The sequence below is a fragment of the Ammospiza caudacuta genome, chromosome 15 (genome assembly GCF_027887145.1).
Source record: "Ammospiza caudacuta isolate bAmmCau1 chromosome 15, bAmmCau1.pri, whole genome shotgun sequence".
NCBI lineage: Eukaryota > Metazoa > Chordata > Aves > Passeriformes > Passerellidae > Ammospiza > Ammospiza caudacuta.
This window is the reverse complement of record NC_080607.1, coordinates 12,420,183-12,434,860: the sequence shown is the minus strand read 5'-3', so window position 1 is coordinate 12,434,860 and position 14,678 is coordinate 12,420,183. Positions and strand designations below refer to the sequence as shown.

Sequence of the window (14,678 nt, the reverse complement as noted above, 5' to 3'; positions counted from 1 at the left end):
GCACCATCAGCACCTGCTTTGGTCCCAGCACCTGCTCCAGTTCCATCTCAGCCCACTGCAACCCCAGTCTGCCAAATCCCAGGCCCAATCTTGGTATAAATGTCAACCCCAGCCCCAGCACCAGTCTAAGTCCCTGTTCCAGTCCCATCTCAGCCAACTTCAGCCCCTACTTCTGCCCAAGTAATAGCTCAGCCCCTATCCCAGTGCCAGTCCTGTCCCAGTCCCAGTCCCAGTCTCAGTGCCAGCCCAGCCCAGCCCAGTCCCAGCACCCCCCAGGAGAGGCAGGAACTCACATCCCAGCGATCCTGGTGGAGTTTCCGACACAGGAAAGCGCCGCGGCGCCGAGCGGGGCAGAGGGGGCGGCCGCAGCACCGCGTCCTGCCATGGACAGCGAGGCCAAGAAGGGGAAGAAGGTGCGTGGGGCTGGGGCTGGGGTCCGGGGGGCGGCCAGGAGGGGGGAGAGGGTGCCATGCACAGGTTTGAGAGGCCCCGCACCCCTCCCACAACACGGCGGGGAGAATGGAGCCACCCAAACAGTGCGAAGGGCCAGCAGAGAGGCTCTCAGCTGTTACCCCCCACGCCCCGGGTGCTGGGTGCCACAAACCCCGTGTGTGGGGGCCAGGGTTGGGTACCCTGTGCTGATCCGTCCCCGTGCCCGTTCCCCTGCCAGGGTTTCGTGTCGCCCATCAAGCGGCTGGTTTTCCCCAAGGCGGCGCGGAGGGCAGCGCTCCGCAGCAGCGTCTACCGGCGCCCGCTGCACTCCGTGCCCCTCTACCCCCCCGACTACCTGATCGACCCCCAGATCCTGCTGCACGACTACGTGGAGAAGGAGGTGAAGGTAAAGGGATCCCCAAAAGTGCCCGGGGTCACTGATTGCTTGGGGCGGGGTCATGAGGCCACCACACCGTGCTGAGATCCACACTCAGAGTGGCCAGAGGGGTCCGGGTCCCCTCCCTGCTCAGACAAGCACCCAGGGTGGAGGGTGGTGCCGTGCGTGTGCAGGGAGGAACCCCTAAATGCAGGATCTCCCCGAACCCCAGGGAGATGTGTCCTGACCCTGGGGCCATGCCCCAGCCTCCCCAAGCTGCCCTGGGCTTTCCTTCCCCCAGTTTTTAGGTCATCTGACATGGGTGACATCGTCGCTGAACCCCTCCAGCCGGGATGAGGTGCTGCAGCTGCTGGACACGGCCAGGGTAAGAGGGGTCCCCGCTCCCCAGAGGGTGGGCACGGGGTACCCCACCCTGCCGGGTGCCCCACGCAGCCCCCGCGCTCTGTCCGTGCAGCAGCTGAAGGAGCTGCCGCTGCAGACCACGCCGGAGCAGGACAGCATCCTCAGCCTCTCGGCGCGCTGCCTGCTGCTCACCTGGCGCGACAACGAGGAGCTCATCCTGCGGATCCCCACACACGAGATCGCAGCCGCCTCCTACCTGCGCGACGATGCCCTGCACCTCCTCATCCTCAAAACCGGTGCGGGGGTCCGGCCGGGGGCCACCAGCCGAGCCACGAGGGGCTGTGAGGGGCTGGAGATGGGTGTCAGAGTCTATCAGGGCGGCAAAATCCCGCCTTGTCCCTGCCTTGGTGTGTCCCATCCTCTCCTACATAACGAGCACCGGAGGGGTGTCCCCAGCCCACTGAGGCTCCCACATCCCCATCCCCCTGCATCCCCCTGGGCTGGTGGGACAGGGAGGTCGGGGCAGGGGCTGGAGACCCGGCAGGGAGGGCAGCGCAGTCCCCCGCCCTGACGCCCTGTCTGTCCCCGCTCCCCAGGCCTGGGAGTGGACCCGGTCCCCGCCGGGGCGCACCCCGAGGCGGCCCCGGCCGGTTTGCCCGAGGCGTTTCCCGCAGAGAAGCGAGCGGGGGGCTCGTGGCCGGAGGGGCGGCTCGGGGGCGCGATGGAGCGGCGGCACACGATCTGCAGCCTGGACTGGCGGGCGGCGCGGGGCGGGCAGGAGGCCCGGCAGGGCGGCAGCCTGGAGCGGCGGCGGGGCGGCAGCTGGGAGCGGCGGCAGCGCGGGCGGCCCTCGGGCAGCTGGGAGCGGCGGCAGCCGTGCGGCGGCAGCTGGGAGCGGCGGCGGGCCGGCACCGCCGGCGGCAGCTGGGAGCGCGGCACCGGCTTCGGCAGCTGGGAGCGGCGGCACGCCGGCAGCAACCCCCTGGACCCCCAGGAGCCCTGCCCGGACGCTTACTCCAACCTCATCATCCTCGCCGTGCCCAACAGGGTGAGCGGTCCCGGCGTGTGCCGCCCACCGGGGCTCGCCCACCCAGCGGCGCTCACTGCCCGCCGCCCTTCCCCTGCAGGATGCTGGGGAGGAGTCCTGTGCCCTCATCTGCCAGGTGTTCCAGATCATCTACGGCGACCAGAGCATCGAGTGCGTGGACAGAGCCGGGTACCACTACACCTCCACGCCCACACGGCCCTGGCTCTCCAGCAGGAGTGAGTGGATGCAGACAAGAGTGGGAACATTGAATGGGGTGTCATGGGGCACACGGGTGGGGGTACATGGACACATGGTGGGGGGTTTGTCTCTGCTATGAGGTCTCTGCTCTCCTTTCCCAGGCGAGAGCTGCCGCACAGATGGGACATATGGCTACGATGCTGACTACAGCTGCTGCAGCTCCTTGTGAGTCGGGCTCCCCCAGGGTGCCCTTGGACTGGGGTGGGTGCCACTGGACCCCCAAGGTGCCCCTGGGTGGGTACCCCTGCCCTTGGCTGCGTGCTCACTGCAGTGATGCCCCTGCCCCATGTGATGGTGGGTGCTGTGCAGTGGGTGGGTGGCAGCTGGGCACACAGGGGGCACAGGGACCCACTGACCCGTGTTCTCCCCAGCAATGGCTCCCACGAGACCTTTGAGGCGTACTACAGCGGCACCTCCTCGCCCTCCTTCCACCGCTCCCACCACAGCCTGGCCACTGCCTGCAGTGGCAGTGACCAGAGTGGCGCAGGGCTGGAGCAGCTGCAGGACTATATGGTGACGGTGAGGGCACAGGGACGGGCACAGGGACACGCAGCAGGCCGGCAGCGCCAGCAGCTGGGGCAGGGGAGGAGGCTGGTGTGAGCTCCCTGTGCAGAGAGCAGCAGTGGGACACAGGGTGGGGGGATGGGGGCTGTGTGCTGCTGGTGTCCCCAAGCCAAACCCGTCCCTGTGTCACCACAGCTGCGCAACAAGCTGTCACCACAGGAGATCCAGCAGTTTGCCATCCTGCTCCGTGAGTACCGGCTGGGCACGCCGGTGCAGGAATACTGCACGGAGCTCCTGCGCCTCTACGGGGACCGCAGGAAGTTCCTCCTCCTGGGTGAGTGTCTGCAGCCACCCCTGGTGATGTCTGTGCATCCCCTGGGGACATGGGGCTGGTGCTTCAGGGGATGTCAGGACCCTGTTGCTTACTGGGATGGGACAAACCAGTAGGGCTGGGTACCCTCCTGAGGCTTACGGTGCCTGTGACAGGAATGAGGCCCTTCATCCCTGACCAAGACATCGGGTACTTTGAGACCTTCCTGGAGAGCATCGGGATCCGGGAGGGCGGGATCCTCACCGACAGCTTCGGCCGCATCAAGCGTAGCATGAGCAACACGTCGGCGTCGGCCGTGCGCAGCTACGACAGCTGGTCCCTGCGCTCCGAGAGCGAGTCCTTCAACCGCATCATCACCGACATCACCCACGACATCGAGGCGCTGGCACGGGATGAGGAGGAGGAGGAGGAGGAGGAGGAAGAGGACAACTACCTGTGAGCCAAAACCCGGCTGTGCTCTCTCTGCTCGCTGATGCGGTGCTGCACCTCCAGGAGCAGCCTCAGCAGGTGCCCAGCTCTGCCCCAGAACCAGGGAGGGTGAATTTGTCCCTGTGGGAGGGGACAGGTCTCTGCACTGCCCTGTCAGCTCTTGTCGAGGCTGTTGGAATCACAGGGCAGCTGTGGCTGTGGGGGAGACACGTGCTGTAATTTCTGCGGATTTCAATTAAATGCTGGGGCTGGGGAAAGGGGTCGCTGTGGTGTGGGGTGAGCTGGGGCAGGGGGCTGCTGAACTGGGCTGGGCTGGGCACCTGCCCACTCCAGTGTCACCTGAAGGTCACCACCAGGGTCAGGGTGCTGCCGGCTGTTCCTGGCTGGCTCCAGGGGATGCTCAGAGCAATGGAGGGGATCAGCATGAATGTGCTGGGAGAGGAAAGGGCTTGTGGCCGCAGCTGGCCCGCTGCTGCCTGCGACGCTTGTGCGACACTCGTCCGGCCGCGGGCTGCGGGTGTTTCATAAAAGGAAGTTCCTGCCCGGGCCCGGCTTCCTGCGGTCCCGCCCTGCAGCCCCTCCGCCGCCGGGGGCCCGGGCCGTGCTCCGGCCGCCCCATGGACCTCAGCTGATGTTCCCTGGCCGCCGTCCCCGAGCCGATTCTCCCTGGCCACTGTATCCCAACATCCCACGGCTGCCGGCCCCTGGCTGATGGCCCCGAGCCAACATTCCCTGGCCCCGTGTCCCTTGGTGGGGACTGCGGGACGGCTCTGCAGCCCCAGGGTGGTGTGCGGGCAGCAGCGCTGGGGCTACCGGAGCAACTTATTTTTTCTACAAAAAAAAAATTACATATGCAAACCCTCATGAGGTGTGGCGCTCTCCCACCCTGGCTACTTCCTCCGAACGCGAGCAGCCGATGGCCAGGGTCACACAGAGCCGTGGGTCCCCTTGCTGATGCTGCCTCCATCCTGAATTCAGGGGCAATTCAAAAGAAAGGCTGGAGCACTGCGGAGCTGGGTAGGGCTCTGAGGGGAGCTTTGGCACGGGAATACCGGGGCCAGCAGGGACACTACAAAGCCAGGGATACCCGGACCTCGCTGAGCTGTGCCTCACAAAGCCAGTCCCAGGCACCCTTGTGTGTCCTGCACTCCCTCATGTCCTGCACCCCACCACGGATGCTCAGGGCTTTCTTTTCTCCTTCCTGGGACAGACCCAGGCTGAGGCCGTGTCCTGTGCTCCCCCCGTGCCCTCGCCCTTCATGGCCCTGCACCAGGCGGGGAAACCTCCTTGGGTGCGGGACCCAAACCCGTCCGGTGTCCCGGGGACGGCAGACGCACACACGGGCTCTGGCATCCGTCGGGGGTCCCTAAGGGCAGTGGGGTCACGCAGGGCTGGGATGTTCCTGCGGGTGCGGTTCGAGGCATGGTGGTCCCCGCTCCCAGCCCGGCCCGGGAGGCACCGGCCGCACCCGCCCCGTCGGAGTCGGGGGCGGGACCGCACCGAGAGGGGCGTGACCGTACCGGGAGGGGCGTGGCCGTACCGGGCAGGCGGCGGGAGAGCAGCGGGGCAGAGCGAAGCGGCGGCGGCAGCCCGGGCTCCGGGACGGGGACTGGGAGCGGGACCGGCGGCGGGGACGTGCCCCAGGGCGGCAGCGAAGGTGAGAGCTCCGGGATCCGAACCGTGCGCGGAGCCCTGAGGGCGGCGAGGGAGCCCCGCGGCCGGTCCCGGGCAGCCCGGTGGGTCCCACCCCGCGCCGGGCCGGTCCCGGTCAGAGCGGCTGACCCTGGGTGACCGGGATGAGGCGATGGCCGGGAATCTCAGGGGTCCCGGTGCAGCCCCGGCTGGGCACAGTGCAGCCCCGACGAGGGGGTCCCCGCCCGTGGCTTTGCAGGCGCTGTCGGGGACCGAAGGCACGGGCAAGGGCAGAGGGCTGCGGGCAGCCTTGCTCCGGGAACTGATGCACCCTCATCCAACCTGGTTCTCCTGGCTGGGGACACCGCATGAGCCCTGGGACCTGGCTCTCCGGGGTGGGACACATCAGGAATGCCAGCTATGCCACAGGAGCCGGGGAAATGACCCTTGGACTGCCCGGGGTGTTTGTGCTCTGTAGGGCTGGATGGAGTGGGACGGGAGCAGCAAATACCTGCATGGTGATGGTGATGGTGTGAGCCACGTCTGAGGTTCAGCTGGGCACCTTGGGTTTGCCAGGATGGATCTGGCACAGTCCCCAGCCTGTGCCCCGTGAGGGCGATGAGCTGTCCTGGCTGCCACTGCTGCTCCTGCTCTGCCCTCGGGAGCAGGGCTGACCCAGGGAAAGGCAAGGAATGACCATGGGCTGATGTTCCTCAAGAGCTGTGCTGTGCACATCCAGGGTTCAGCCCTGAGCTTCCTCCTTCACTGTCACCACCAACACCTTCTGCTTTCTCTGCACCCAGGTCTCCCTGGCCAAGGGAAGTACATTTGCAAGGGGTTTACCACTCTTGCTGCCTCTTGCAGCTTTTTTTTCCCACTGAATTTCTTGGGGTGCTGGAGAAGGTTGAGCATTTGTCTTTGCCCTGGACTGGCTGTTTGGGGCAGCTCCTACCCAGCAGAGATAGGGGAGCACAGTGTGGACCTGTGGTGATGGGGGTGCTGTGTGGGGACCTCCAAGCTGCAGCAGAGCTCACAGTGATCAGGGCCTCTCTGTGCAGAAGATGCTGAGTGTGACTCTGCTGCCGTGGTGCCCCGTGCCTGCACCCTGTCCTGCATCCCCCAAGGGCAGGGAAGCTGCTCCATGGCTGCTGCTGTTGTCTCCCCAAACTTTACCTCCAATGGCATCTCAGGAGTTCTCTTTTCCTCTGCAGTGTCACAGGGCACCCCAGTGCCCTGAAGCTGTGGGAGGAGCAGAGTTTCCCTGTCACAGCAGAGCACTGGGGCCTTGTGCTGTGGGAGCTGATGGGAATGGGCTGGACTGGGGCTGGAGCGGGGCTTTCACCTCTGTTGCAATGGCCTCACTTCCCCTTCCTTGGCTGCAGCATGGGTTGTGTGAGGTCAAAGGAAGCTGGTGGCCAAGAGAAGATAGCAAAAACTGACCCTGATCCTGATCCTGGCCCCACCATCCAGCAGGGCCACTATGTGAGAGACCCCACAGCCACCAACAAGAGGGTGAGTGATGAGAGATTTCAGGGCTGAGCTGTCACAGGGGGTTCAGGCCCTCTCCTCAGCAGTGCCACCAGCACCGAGAGTGGAGACAGCTGAGGGCACTGGCAGTGCCTGTGCTCCAGGACAGGGACTGGGCAATGGGGTGGGAGCCCAGGCCACACTGGGACAAAGCACAGGGTGGACCTGATGGGAATCCAGGAGTTATGGAGAAAGGAAGAAAAAAGGAAGGTGTTGGGAGGGGGTGGAGATGCTGGTGCTGGGTGGATTATTGTGTCAAGTGGTGCTGGTGCTGCCCCTCGGGTGCCCTCCTGTTCCTGCCATTGCTGTTGGGGCCAAGACCCCCCCATGGGAAACAGGTCTCTGCCACCTGTGATGTCACTCTGTGGTTTTGTTGCACTTTCCAGAACACCAATGTCCCCAGCATGGCTGTCCCCCTGCCTGTGGATGGTAGGTACAAGGGGGCTGCAAAGGGGTGCAGGGGTTTGGAGTGTGTGGGGGCAGCGTGGCCAGATCCTCTCTGACCTGGGGGTGAGCACATCCTGGAAGGATGGGAGCTCTGGGCTCCCTTGAGGGGCCAGACGTGACACGATGAGGATGGAGGTGCTGGGGCTGTGGGGGTCCTGGCCAATGTCCTGGCCAGAATTCATGGCAGGAGTGGCTGGCACCCCATCCCAGCACAGGGAGGGTGCCCAGGGAGCTCCCTTGCTGCAGGCCCGGGGGACAGCGTGGTGCTGGCACTCTACGACTACGAGGCCATGAACGCTGGGGACCTCAGCTTCCAGAAGGGCGAGCGCATGAAGGTCCTGGAGAAGTAAGTGCTGCTGAAGACCCCTGTCCAGGGTCTCCTGATGGCTTCTGTGGCCCTGCTGGGATTTTTTGATGGAATTTGCCCTAGAGGAGCTGCTGGTGCCCAGGTCCAGGTGGCAGGAGCCAACCCAATGCCACTTCTGTCACAGGTCAGGGGAATGGTGGCGAGCACGGTCGCTGGTGACAGGACGTGAAGGCTTCATCCCCAGCAACTACGTTGCCCAAGACAACTCGCTGGAGACAGAGGAGTGAGTCCATCCCTACATGCCAGATCCCGTCCCCATGCTGTCCCCCACCTCCCCACTGCCGCTGTCCCCGCTCCTGCCTCCTGTCCTGCCCCATCCAGCATTCCTGGCTTCCCTTGGCTCTGCTGCAGGTGGTTTTTCAAGGATGTCAGCAGGAAGGATGCGGAGCGGCAGCTCCTTGGCCCTGGGAACATGATTGGCTCCTTCATGATCAGGGACAGCGAGACAACAAAAGGTGTGAGGGGTGTCCATGGCACAGTGCTGGGGAACAGCTGCCCCAAGGGCTGCCCTCGCCCCCTTTGCCTGGAAGAGGAGCTCCCTCCCCAGCCCTGGGGATGTGCTGTGCTGCAGGGAGGGACTGGGGGGCCCATGCTCTGCGTGGAGGTGCCCCTGCAATGTCCTGTGGTGCTGCCACATGTCCAAATCCCACTGCAGGGATGAGGGATGTGTCCCTTTGGGGCTGCTTTGGGTGTTTGGGTGCAGGCCTGGGGCTGAAGGGGTGGTGGCAGCACAGTGGGGTGGGCGCTGCTGGTTCTGCTGGGCGATGCTCTGTGCAGCCGGGATGGCCGGGAGCAGCAGCAGGAATGTTCGTGGGATGCTCCCGGGGAGGTGCCAGCTGTCCCCTCCCGCAGGCTCCTACTCGCTCTCGGTGCGGGACGCGGACGAGCTGCGGGGCGGGGCAGTGAAGCATTACAAGATCCGGACCCTGGACAGCGGCGGCTTCTACATCTCCCCTCGGAACAACTTCAACACGCTGCAGGAGCTCGTCCAGCACTACAAGGGTGAGCCCTGGGGTGCCCGGCCCCCCTTCCCAAACGGGGCTTTGTCCCTGAGCCAAGCAGCTGGGGGTGTGCAGAGGCTGAGGGGCTCCTGCCCATCACCCCTGGGCTGTGACTGTAACATGCAGTGACTTCCAGACCTTCCCCTATTGCCATCGTGCAGTGACTTCCATGCCTTCCCCCATTGCCATGGCCGCTGCTGGCTGTCACAGCGGTGGTGCTGGTGTCCCTGCACACCCACGGTGGCCAGAGCTCCCCATGAAGCACAGTGTGGCAGTGGGACAGGCTGGCTGATGGCCCTGGATGCTCCCCCAGGTCAGAGCGATGGGCTGTGCCAGAGGCTCACCCACCCGTGCCGAGTGCCCAAACCACAGAAGCCCTGGGAGAAAGACGCCTGGGAGATCCCTCGGGAGTCCCTGAGCCTGGAGAGGAAGCTGGGAGCCGGGCAGTTCGGAGAAGTGTGGATGGGTGAGAGTCATGGGGAGGTTGCTGGGAGGGTGATGAAGGTGGTGGTGAAGGAGGAAGAGTGGGGGATGTCTGAGAAGGTAGAGGGATGGTGGGGTGGAAAAGGCAGGGAGGGAGAGAAGCAGAGGGACATGGAGGTGACCCTGCCTTGATGCAGGGCCTGGTTGGGGCTGGGCATGTGGGGACAGCCCTGGGCTGTGTGTGGCCTCCAGCCTTCCCACAGCAGCTCAGGAGGGCTGGGACTGTGGCTCCAAAGCCCAGGGCTCCCAGGGCAGTGTGGGAATGCTCTGTTGTGCCACCCCCAGCCACCTACAACAAGCACACCAAGGTGGCAGTGAAGACCATGAAGCCGGGCAGCATGTCTGTGGAAGCCTTCCTGGAGGAGGCAAACCTGATGAAGACTCTGCAGCACGACAAGCTGGTGAAGCTGCATGCAGTGGTCACCAGGGAGGAGCCCATCTTCATCATCACTGAATTCATGGAGAAAGGTGCAGTCTGCATCCTGAGGGATGTCTGTGGGCACTCAGGTTCCTGGGGTGGTGCAGGATCAATCCCTTCCACATCCCCAGGCTTGGCTGTGGGCTCTGCACCACTCCCAGGGCTTTGGGAGCAGTTTCTGCTCCTGCCACAGCTCTGGGGCAGGGTGCTGGGAGAGTGGATGTGGTGACAGCACTGGGAGAGGAGGGACACCTAAGAGGGGACAGATGAGAACAAGCACTCTGCAAGGCAGAGGGAGCCTGCACTAGTGCCTATCCATGGGAGTGGGATGGGGATCAAGTTGTTTCCAGAGTCCCCTTGTCCTGCTTGGCTCCTCAGGACTCTGTGCCACCCTAAGTGGGGGTGCAGACTCCAGCTAAACCAACAGCCCTGGCACCTTTCCCTGCCTGCAGGGAGCTTACTGGATTTCCTGAAGAGCGATGAGGGGAACAAGCTGCCGCTGCCGAAGCTGATCGACTTCTCTGCCCAGGTGAGGAAGGAGCAGACCTTCCCTAGCTCTGAGTGCCCCTTGCATCCCTGAAAAGGGTGAGTGAGTAGCCTGGGAACTCACCTGGAGCTTGTGCAGGGCCAGCCAGGAGCCTGCTGTGAGCAGTGCTGGGGATGCAGTGAGGTTTCCTGTGGGCAGCCACTGCCTGCTCACCATCCCCATCCCGCTGACCTCACAGGAGCAGGGCTGTGGGAAAGGAGAAGTGGCAGCTTCCCCCTCACCACACCAATATCTGCAGCACTCAGCTAGCCCACCTGCACCTGAGCAGTGCACAGCAGAGCTGCACACATCCTGGGGAGGATTGGCTGCTGACTTCTGTGTTTGCCATGGTTCCTGTAGCCCTCACAGCCCATGGGCGACTCTGCTTTGTGGAGAAGCGAGGATGAGGATGGGGCTTAATTCCACAGCTCACAATTGCAAATGTGCTGGTGCTGATTGGTGTGGTCTGACCAAGCCCAGGACAATGTTATCAATTTCTATGATTGATAACTATTTATACTGGTAACTATAATTTCTAATTTGCTGCTGCTGTGACAGCTACCTGCAAACCTTACCTGCAAACTTGGCCAAAGCTCCACAAACCCAGCATGGCCACACACCCAGCCCACCCCCTCAGCACTGCTTCAGGACAGCACCACAGGGGTGTGAAGCCCTGTGGGTTTACAGGAATCCTGCAGCATGATCCTGTGTGCTCCCAATAAACGAGGGGCTGAGCCAGGCATGGTTCCCAGTGTCCTGGAGGGAGGACAGCAGGCTGTGTTGTCCCAGGGGAATGCCTAGGGAGGCCTGTGGTTCAATAAAGTCACAGAGGGCTGTCACAGCAGGAGAAGGCAGCTGGAGAGGCAGGAGGACTCACAGATAATTATTTCAGGGATATATTCAGGAGCTGATTTTGAGTACAGCAGAACAGGATGTTAAGCACTTCACTCCAGGTGCAACCATTTGCACAACCACTGAGCCCCTGCTGCTTCTGCAGTGCCCCTGGGTGAGGACTGAACCCAGGGACCCTTTGTGCTGAGCTCAAATATTTCACAGAGGCACCTGAGCAATAGGAAATCCAGGATGGGAGCGCTGTGGGCTGAGACCAGGTCACTGGCTGCTGGAGCTGGCTGTGCTGGGGTCTGTGCATCAGCTGTGCTCTCCTGCACCATCTGCTCTCAGCAAGCTGCCTCCTGCCAGCCCCAGCTCAGCCCATGTATCTGAGGGGCTGCTGGAGCAGCTCTGGGGAGAGCAGAGGCTGAAGGGCTGTCACAGCAGGCAGCAGCCTGGCCCCTGGGCTGGGGCTGAGTCACTGCGGGCAGAAATGCATCTGTGGTCATGGAAATGATCCTTCCGCTCTTGCCTGGCTACTTCTGTATTTAGTGAGGAGAGCTCTGTGGGAGCTGCACCTCACCCACAGCTTGTGTGGGTGTGATAAGGAGGGGGGATCTCCCCTCTGGCTGCTCCTGCCCCTTCACATTCTGGACTCTGGTATGGGGTAACAGGGCAGCTTTGGGGTTTGGTTGTGCACACACCAGGTCACCTCTGCCTGATCAGGCTGAGACCTGCACACACAGCACCGAGTGCAGGGACTTCAGAAGGCACAGGGGTGGGGGGGATTGTCAGGGGCCATCACAGCCATCCTGTCTACAAACACAGGTGACTCTTCAGAAACTAATCTGGAAGAGCTCAGGCATCTTCCACTATGCTTTTCTGCCCCAGCTAAGGAAGCTCTGGAATACTGACCCTCCTGCAGCAATTAGTGAGTCACTGTGGCTGTATTTGGAGACTGGCCTCATGTCTTCCCTGAGTAGAGAATTATTTGCTCCTCCTCTACATCCTCATGGCTGTGGATGAAGCCCACTTACACCTTGCCCTGCAAACACTCACAGCCTCTGGTGATCACAGGTGTCATGTTGGGCTGCTCACCCAAACCCCAACCTCTTCTGTAAGGGATTTCCTGCTTGTAGAGCAGTTTCCATACAGGAAAGTCACAGAATGGTTTGGGTTGGAAGGAACCTTAAAGCTCATCTCATTCCAACCCCTTGCCACAAGCAGGGACACTTACACTAGACCAGGTTGCTCCAAGCCCTGTCCAGCCTGACCTTGAACACTTCCAGGATGGGACATCCATCTCCTGCCTCCTTTCACCCTTTTCTGAGTGCTGGCCAGAAGCAATTGACTTCTCTGGTGCTGAGGGGGTGTGTGTTATTTCAAGCAGCCTGTTTGCATTTGCCCTGTTCCCCTGTGGCAGATTGCAGAAGGAATGGCTTTTATTGAGAAGAGGAACTACATCCACAGAGACCTGAGAGCCGCCAACATCCTGGTGTCAGCAGTGCTGGTGTGCAAGATTGCAGACTTTGGGCTGGCCAGGGTCATCGAGGACACCGAGTACACGGCCCGGGAAGGTGCTGGGGGTGACAGCTTGGGGGGTTCCCTTGCCCCCATGGTGGTCCTGACCCCGGGAGGGATGTGCTGGGTACATGGGCAGAGGGAAGCTCCTCTCATTTGCATCACTTCACTTGTTCCTCTTCTGTTTGTTTCTTGTTCCCCATATTTCACCACGCATTTCTCAGCAGTTGGGGTTGGGTTCATGATTCCCATTGGATCTCTTTGCCCAGGTGCCAAGTTTCCCATTAAATGGACTGCACCAGAAGCCATCAACTACGGATCTTTCACTATAAAATCAGATGTCTGGTCCTTTGGGGTCCTCCTGACTGAGATCATCACCTATGGACGCATCCCCTACCCAGGTAAGGAGCTTAAATGCCTCCTCTGTTTCCAAAAGACATTTCACCTTCTGGGCCCCATGCATGTGACCTGAGCTTCTCCAGCTCCATGGGAAAACCCTGTAAATCCTTATCATTAGGGACCACCCTAATTTTATACTAATAATTATTTTGGTACCTTTTTTCACTGGGGAGTTACTCTGTAAATGCTACCACAAATGGATTGTGGTGGATCTGGGCGGCACAACAGGCTGTTCTGAGGAGCAGCTCTGCCCTTGCACTGACTTTTCATTGGAAGCAATGGCTCATCACAGACTTACCATTTGAATTTATGCAAAGTGATTTTAATTTATTCAAAGTGATTATAAGCCCCATCTGTCCTGGGGCACAAAACTCCATCCTACAATAACCCAGCATCTCCTTTGTCCACGTTTCCCTGACCAGGAGCAGCAGTTTCCCCTTCCCAGCCCCTCTAACCACTTTTCCCTTCCTGGAAACATTGCCCAAAAGGAGAGAAGTTTTGGGTTTGGGGATTTTATGACTTTCAAAGACAGCAGTGATAAAGCAGGTGATGTTCTCCTGTCCCTGTTTTCCAGGGATGTCCAGCGTGGAGGTGATCAGGGCTCTGGAGCGTGGCTACCGGATGCCCCGCACAGATAACTGCCCTGAGGAGCTCTATGACATCATGATGAGGTGCTGGAAGATCAAACCCGAGGATCGCCCCACTTTTGAGTACATACAGAGTGTTCTGGAGGATTTCTTCACTGCCACAGAGAGCCAGTACCAGCAGGAGCCCTAGCATGGGATGCTTGGGGCGGACACTGCCAGCTCTTCCCTGTCTCACCTGTGCCTTGCTTCCCTGCCAGCCTGGCCCAGGAACCTCAGGCTTGCTGGAGTGGCTGGGCTGGAGCAGCACATGATGGAGGGAGAAGAGACGTGGCCACACCTTGTGCCTTTCCCAGGAGCCTGAACGTCCCTGGGGCAGTGGCTCCAGGAAGTGCTGGCTGGACAGTGGTGCTGAGACCCCAGGAGGATGGACAGGGATGGGGCCAGGCCTGCTTTTGCTGCAAGGAAAAACCCAGATCAGTATTTTTATAATCCTTCTGAGATTTTATGACTTTGTTCTGCAGCAGTATGTGCCTTAGGTGCTGGCTTTGGGGACATGCCCTGCAGTGCCTGTGCTCCCTGTGTGATTGAGCCCAGGGGATCCCCCTAAGGCACACTGCAGTGCAGCCCCTGGGCTCAGCATCAGCACGGGATCCTGGGGTTTGGATGTTGAGTGTCACAGACCCTTTACCTCCTCTCTCCCTCCTGGGTTTCCTTCCCCGGTATTTTCATGGCAGCCCCTGTGCAGAGTGCAGGTTTGGTGAGGCTGTGCCACAGGGGCAGATGGACACAGACAGGGCTTTTCCAGGCCATCCCTGCATGGATCCTCCTCCACCTGCCTTGGGAGGAACCTCTGGAGCCCAAAGCCATGGCAAAAGGAGCCCTCTCCCCCATGCAAAGCTTACAGGCAGCATTTGTTGTCTGCTGGGGCATTTGCAGTGTCAGCAAGGGCCAGGTGCTCCCTGCACACTCACTTAATGTTACTGTTTATTTTTAGTATTTCATTAGGTTATTTGGGGAAAAGGAGTAAACAGTATATTTTAAAGACAGCCATGTACCTCTTACAGCAAAGAGACTGGTGCCTGTGATTACATTTTTGATACCAAGAGGCAAACGCCGTCGCTTCTGCTTTGGGATCTTTTATTTTGTAATCAATAAAATATTTATCAACCTTTCCTCTCCTGGCCGTTCCTGCTGCTCCGCAGCCCGGGCAGGGGCCCGC

At 61.2% G+C, this 14,678-nt stretch overlaps 2 protein-coding genes across 2 annotated transcripts; both read left to right on the top strand.

Annotated features, from left to right (window-relative positions):
- Positions 1 to 374: 374 nt before the first annotated feature.
- CCM2L (CCM2 like scaffold protein) lies at positions 375 to 3,958 on the top strand. The gene is made up of 10 exons (XM_058814857.1): positions 375 to 413; positions 671 to 838; positions 1,110 to 1,193; positions 1,284 to 1,467; positions 1,768 to 2,219; positions 2,299 to 2,434; positions 2,558 to 2,621; positions 2,828 to 2,975; positions 3,156 to 3,294; positions 3,447 to 3,958. Exons 1-10 carry the CDS (start codon positions 384 to 386, stop codon positions 3,728 to 3,730), a joined length of 1,689 nt encoding a protein of 562 aa, XP_058670840.1. The 5' UTR covers positions 375 to 383; the 3' UTR covers positions 3,731 to 3,958.
- A 1,392-nt stretch (positions 3,959 to 5,350) lies between these two features.
- HCK (HCK proto-oncogene, Src family tyrosine kinase) lies at positions 5,351 to 14,631 on the top strand. The gene is made up of 13 exons (XM_058814961.1): positions 5,351 to 5,377; positions 6,735 to 6,864; positions 7,266 to 7,308; positions 7,573 to 7,672; positions 7,818 to 7,916; positions 8,045 to 8,148; positions 8,546 to 8,695; positions 9,008 to 9,160; positions 9,463 to 9,645; positions 10,048 to 10,124; positions 12,376 to 12,529; positions 12,743 to 12,874; positions 13,447 to 14,631. Exons 2-13 carry the CDS (start codon positions 6,736 to 6,738, stop codon positions 13,647 to 13,649), a joined length of 1,527 nt encoding a protein of 508 aa, XP_058670944.1. The 5' UTR covers positions 5,351 to 5,377; position 6,735; the 3' UTR covers positions 13,650 to 14,631.
- Positions 14,632 to 14,678: the final 47 nt, after the last annotated feature.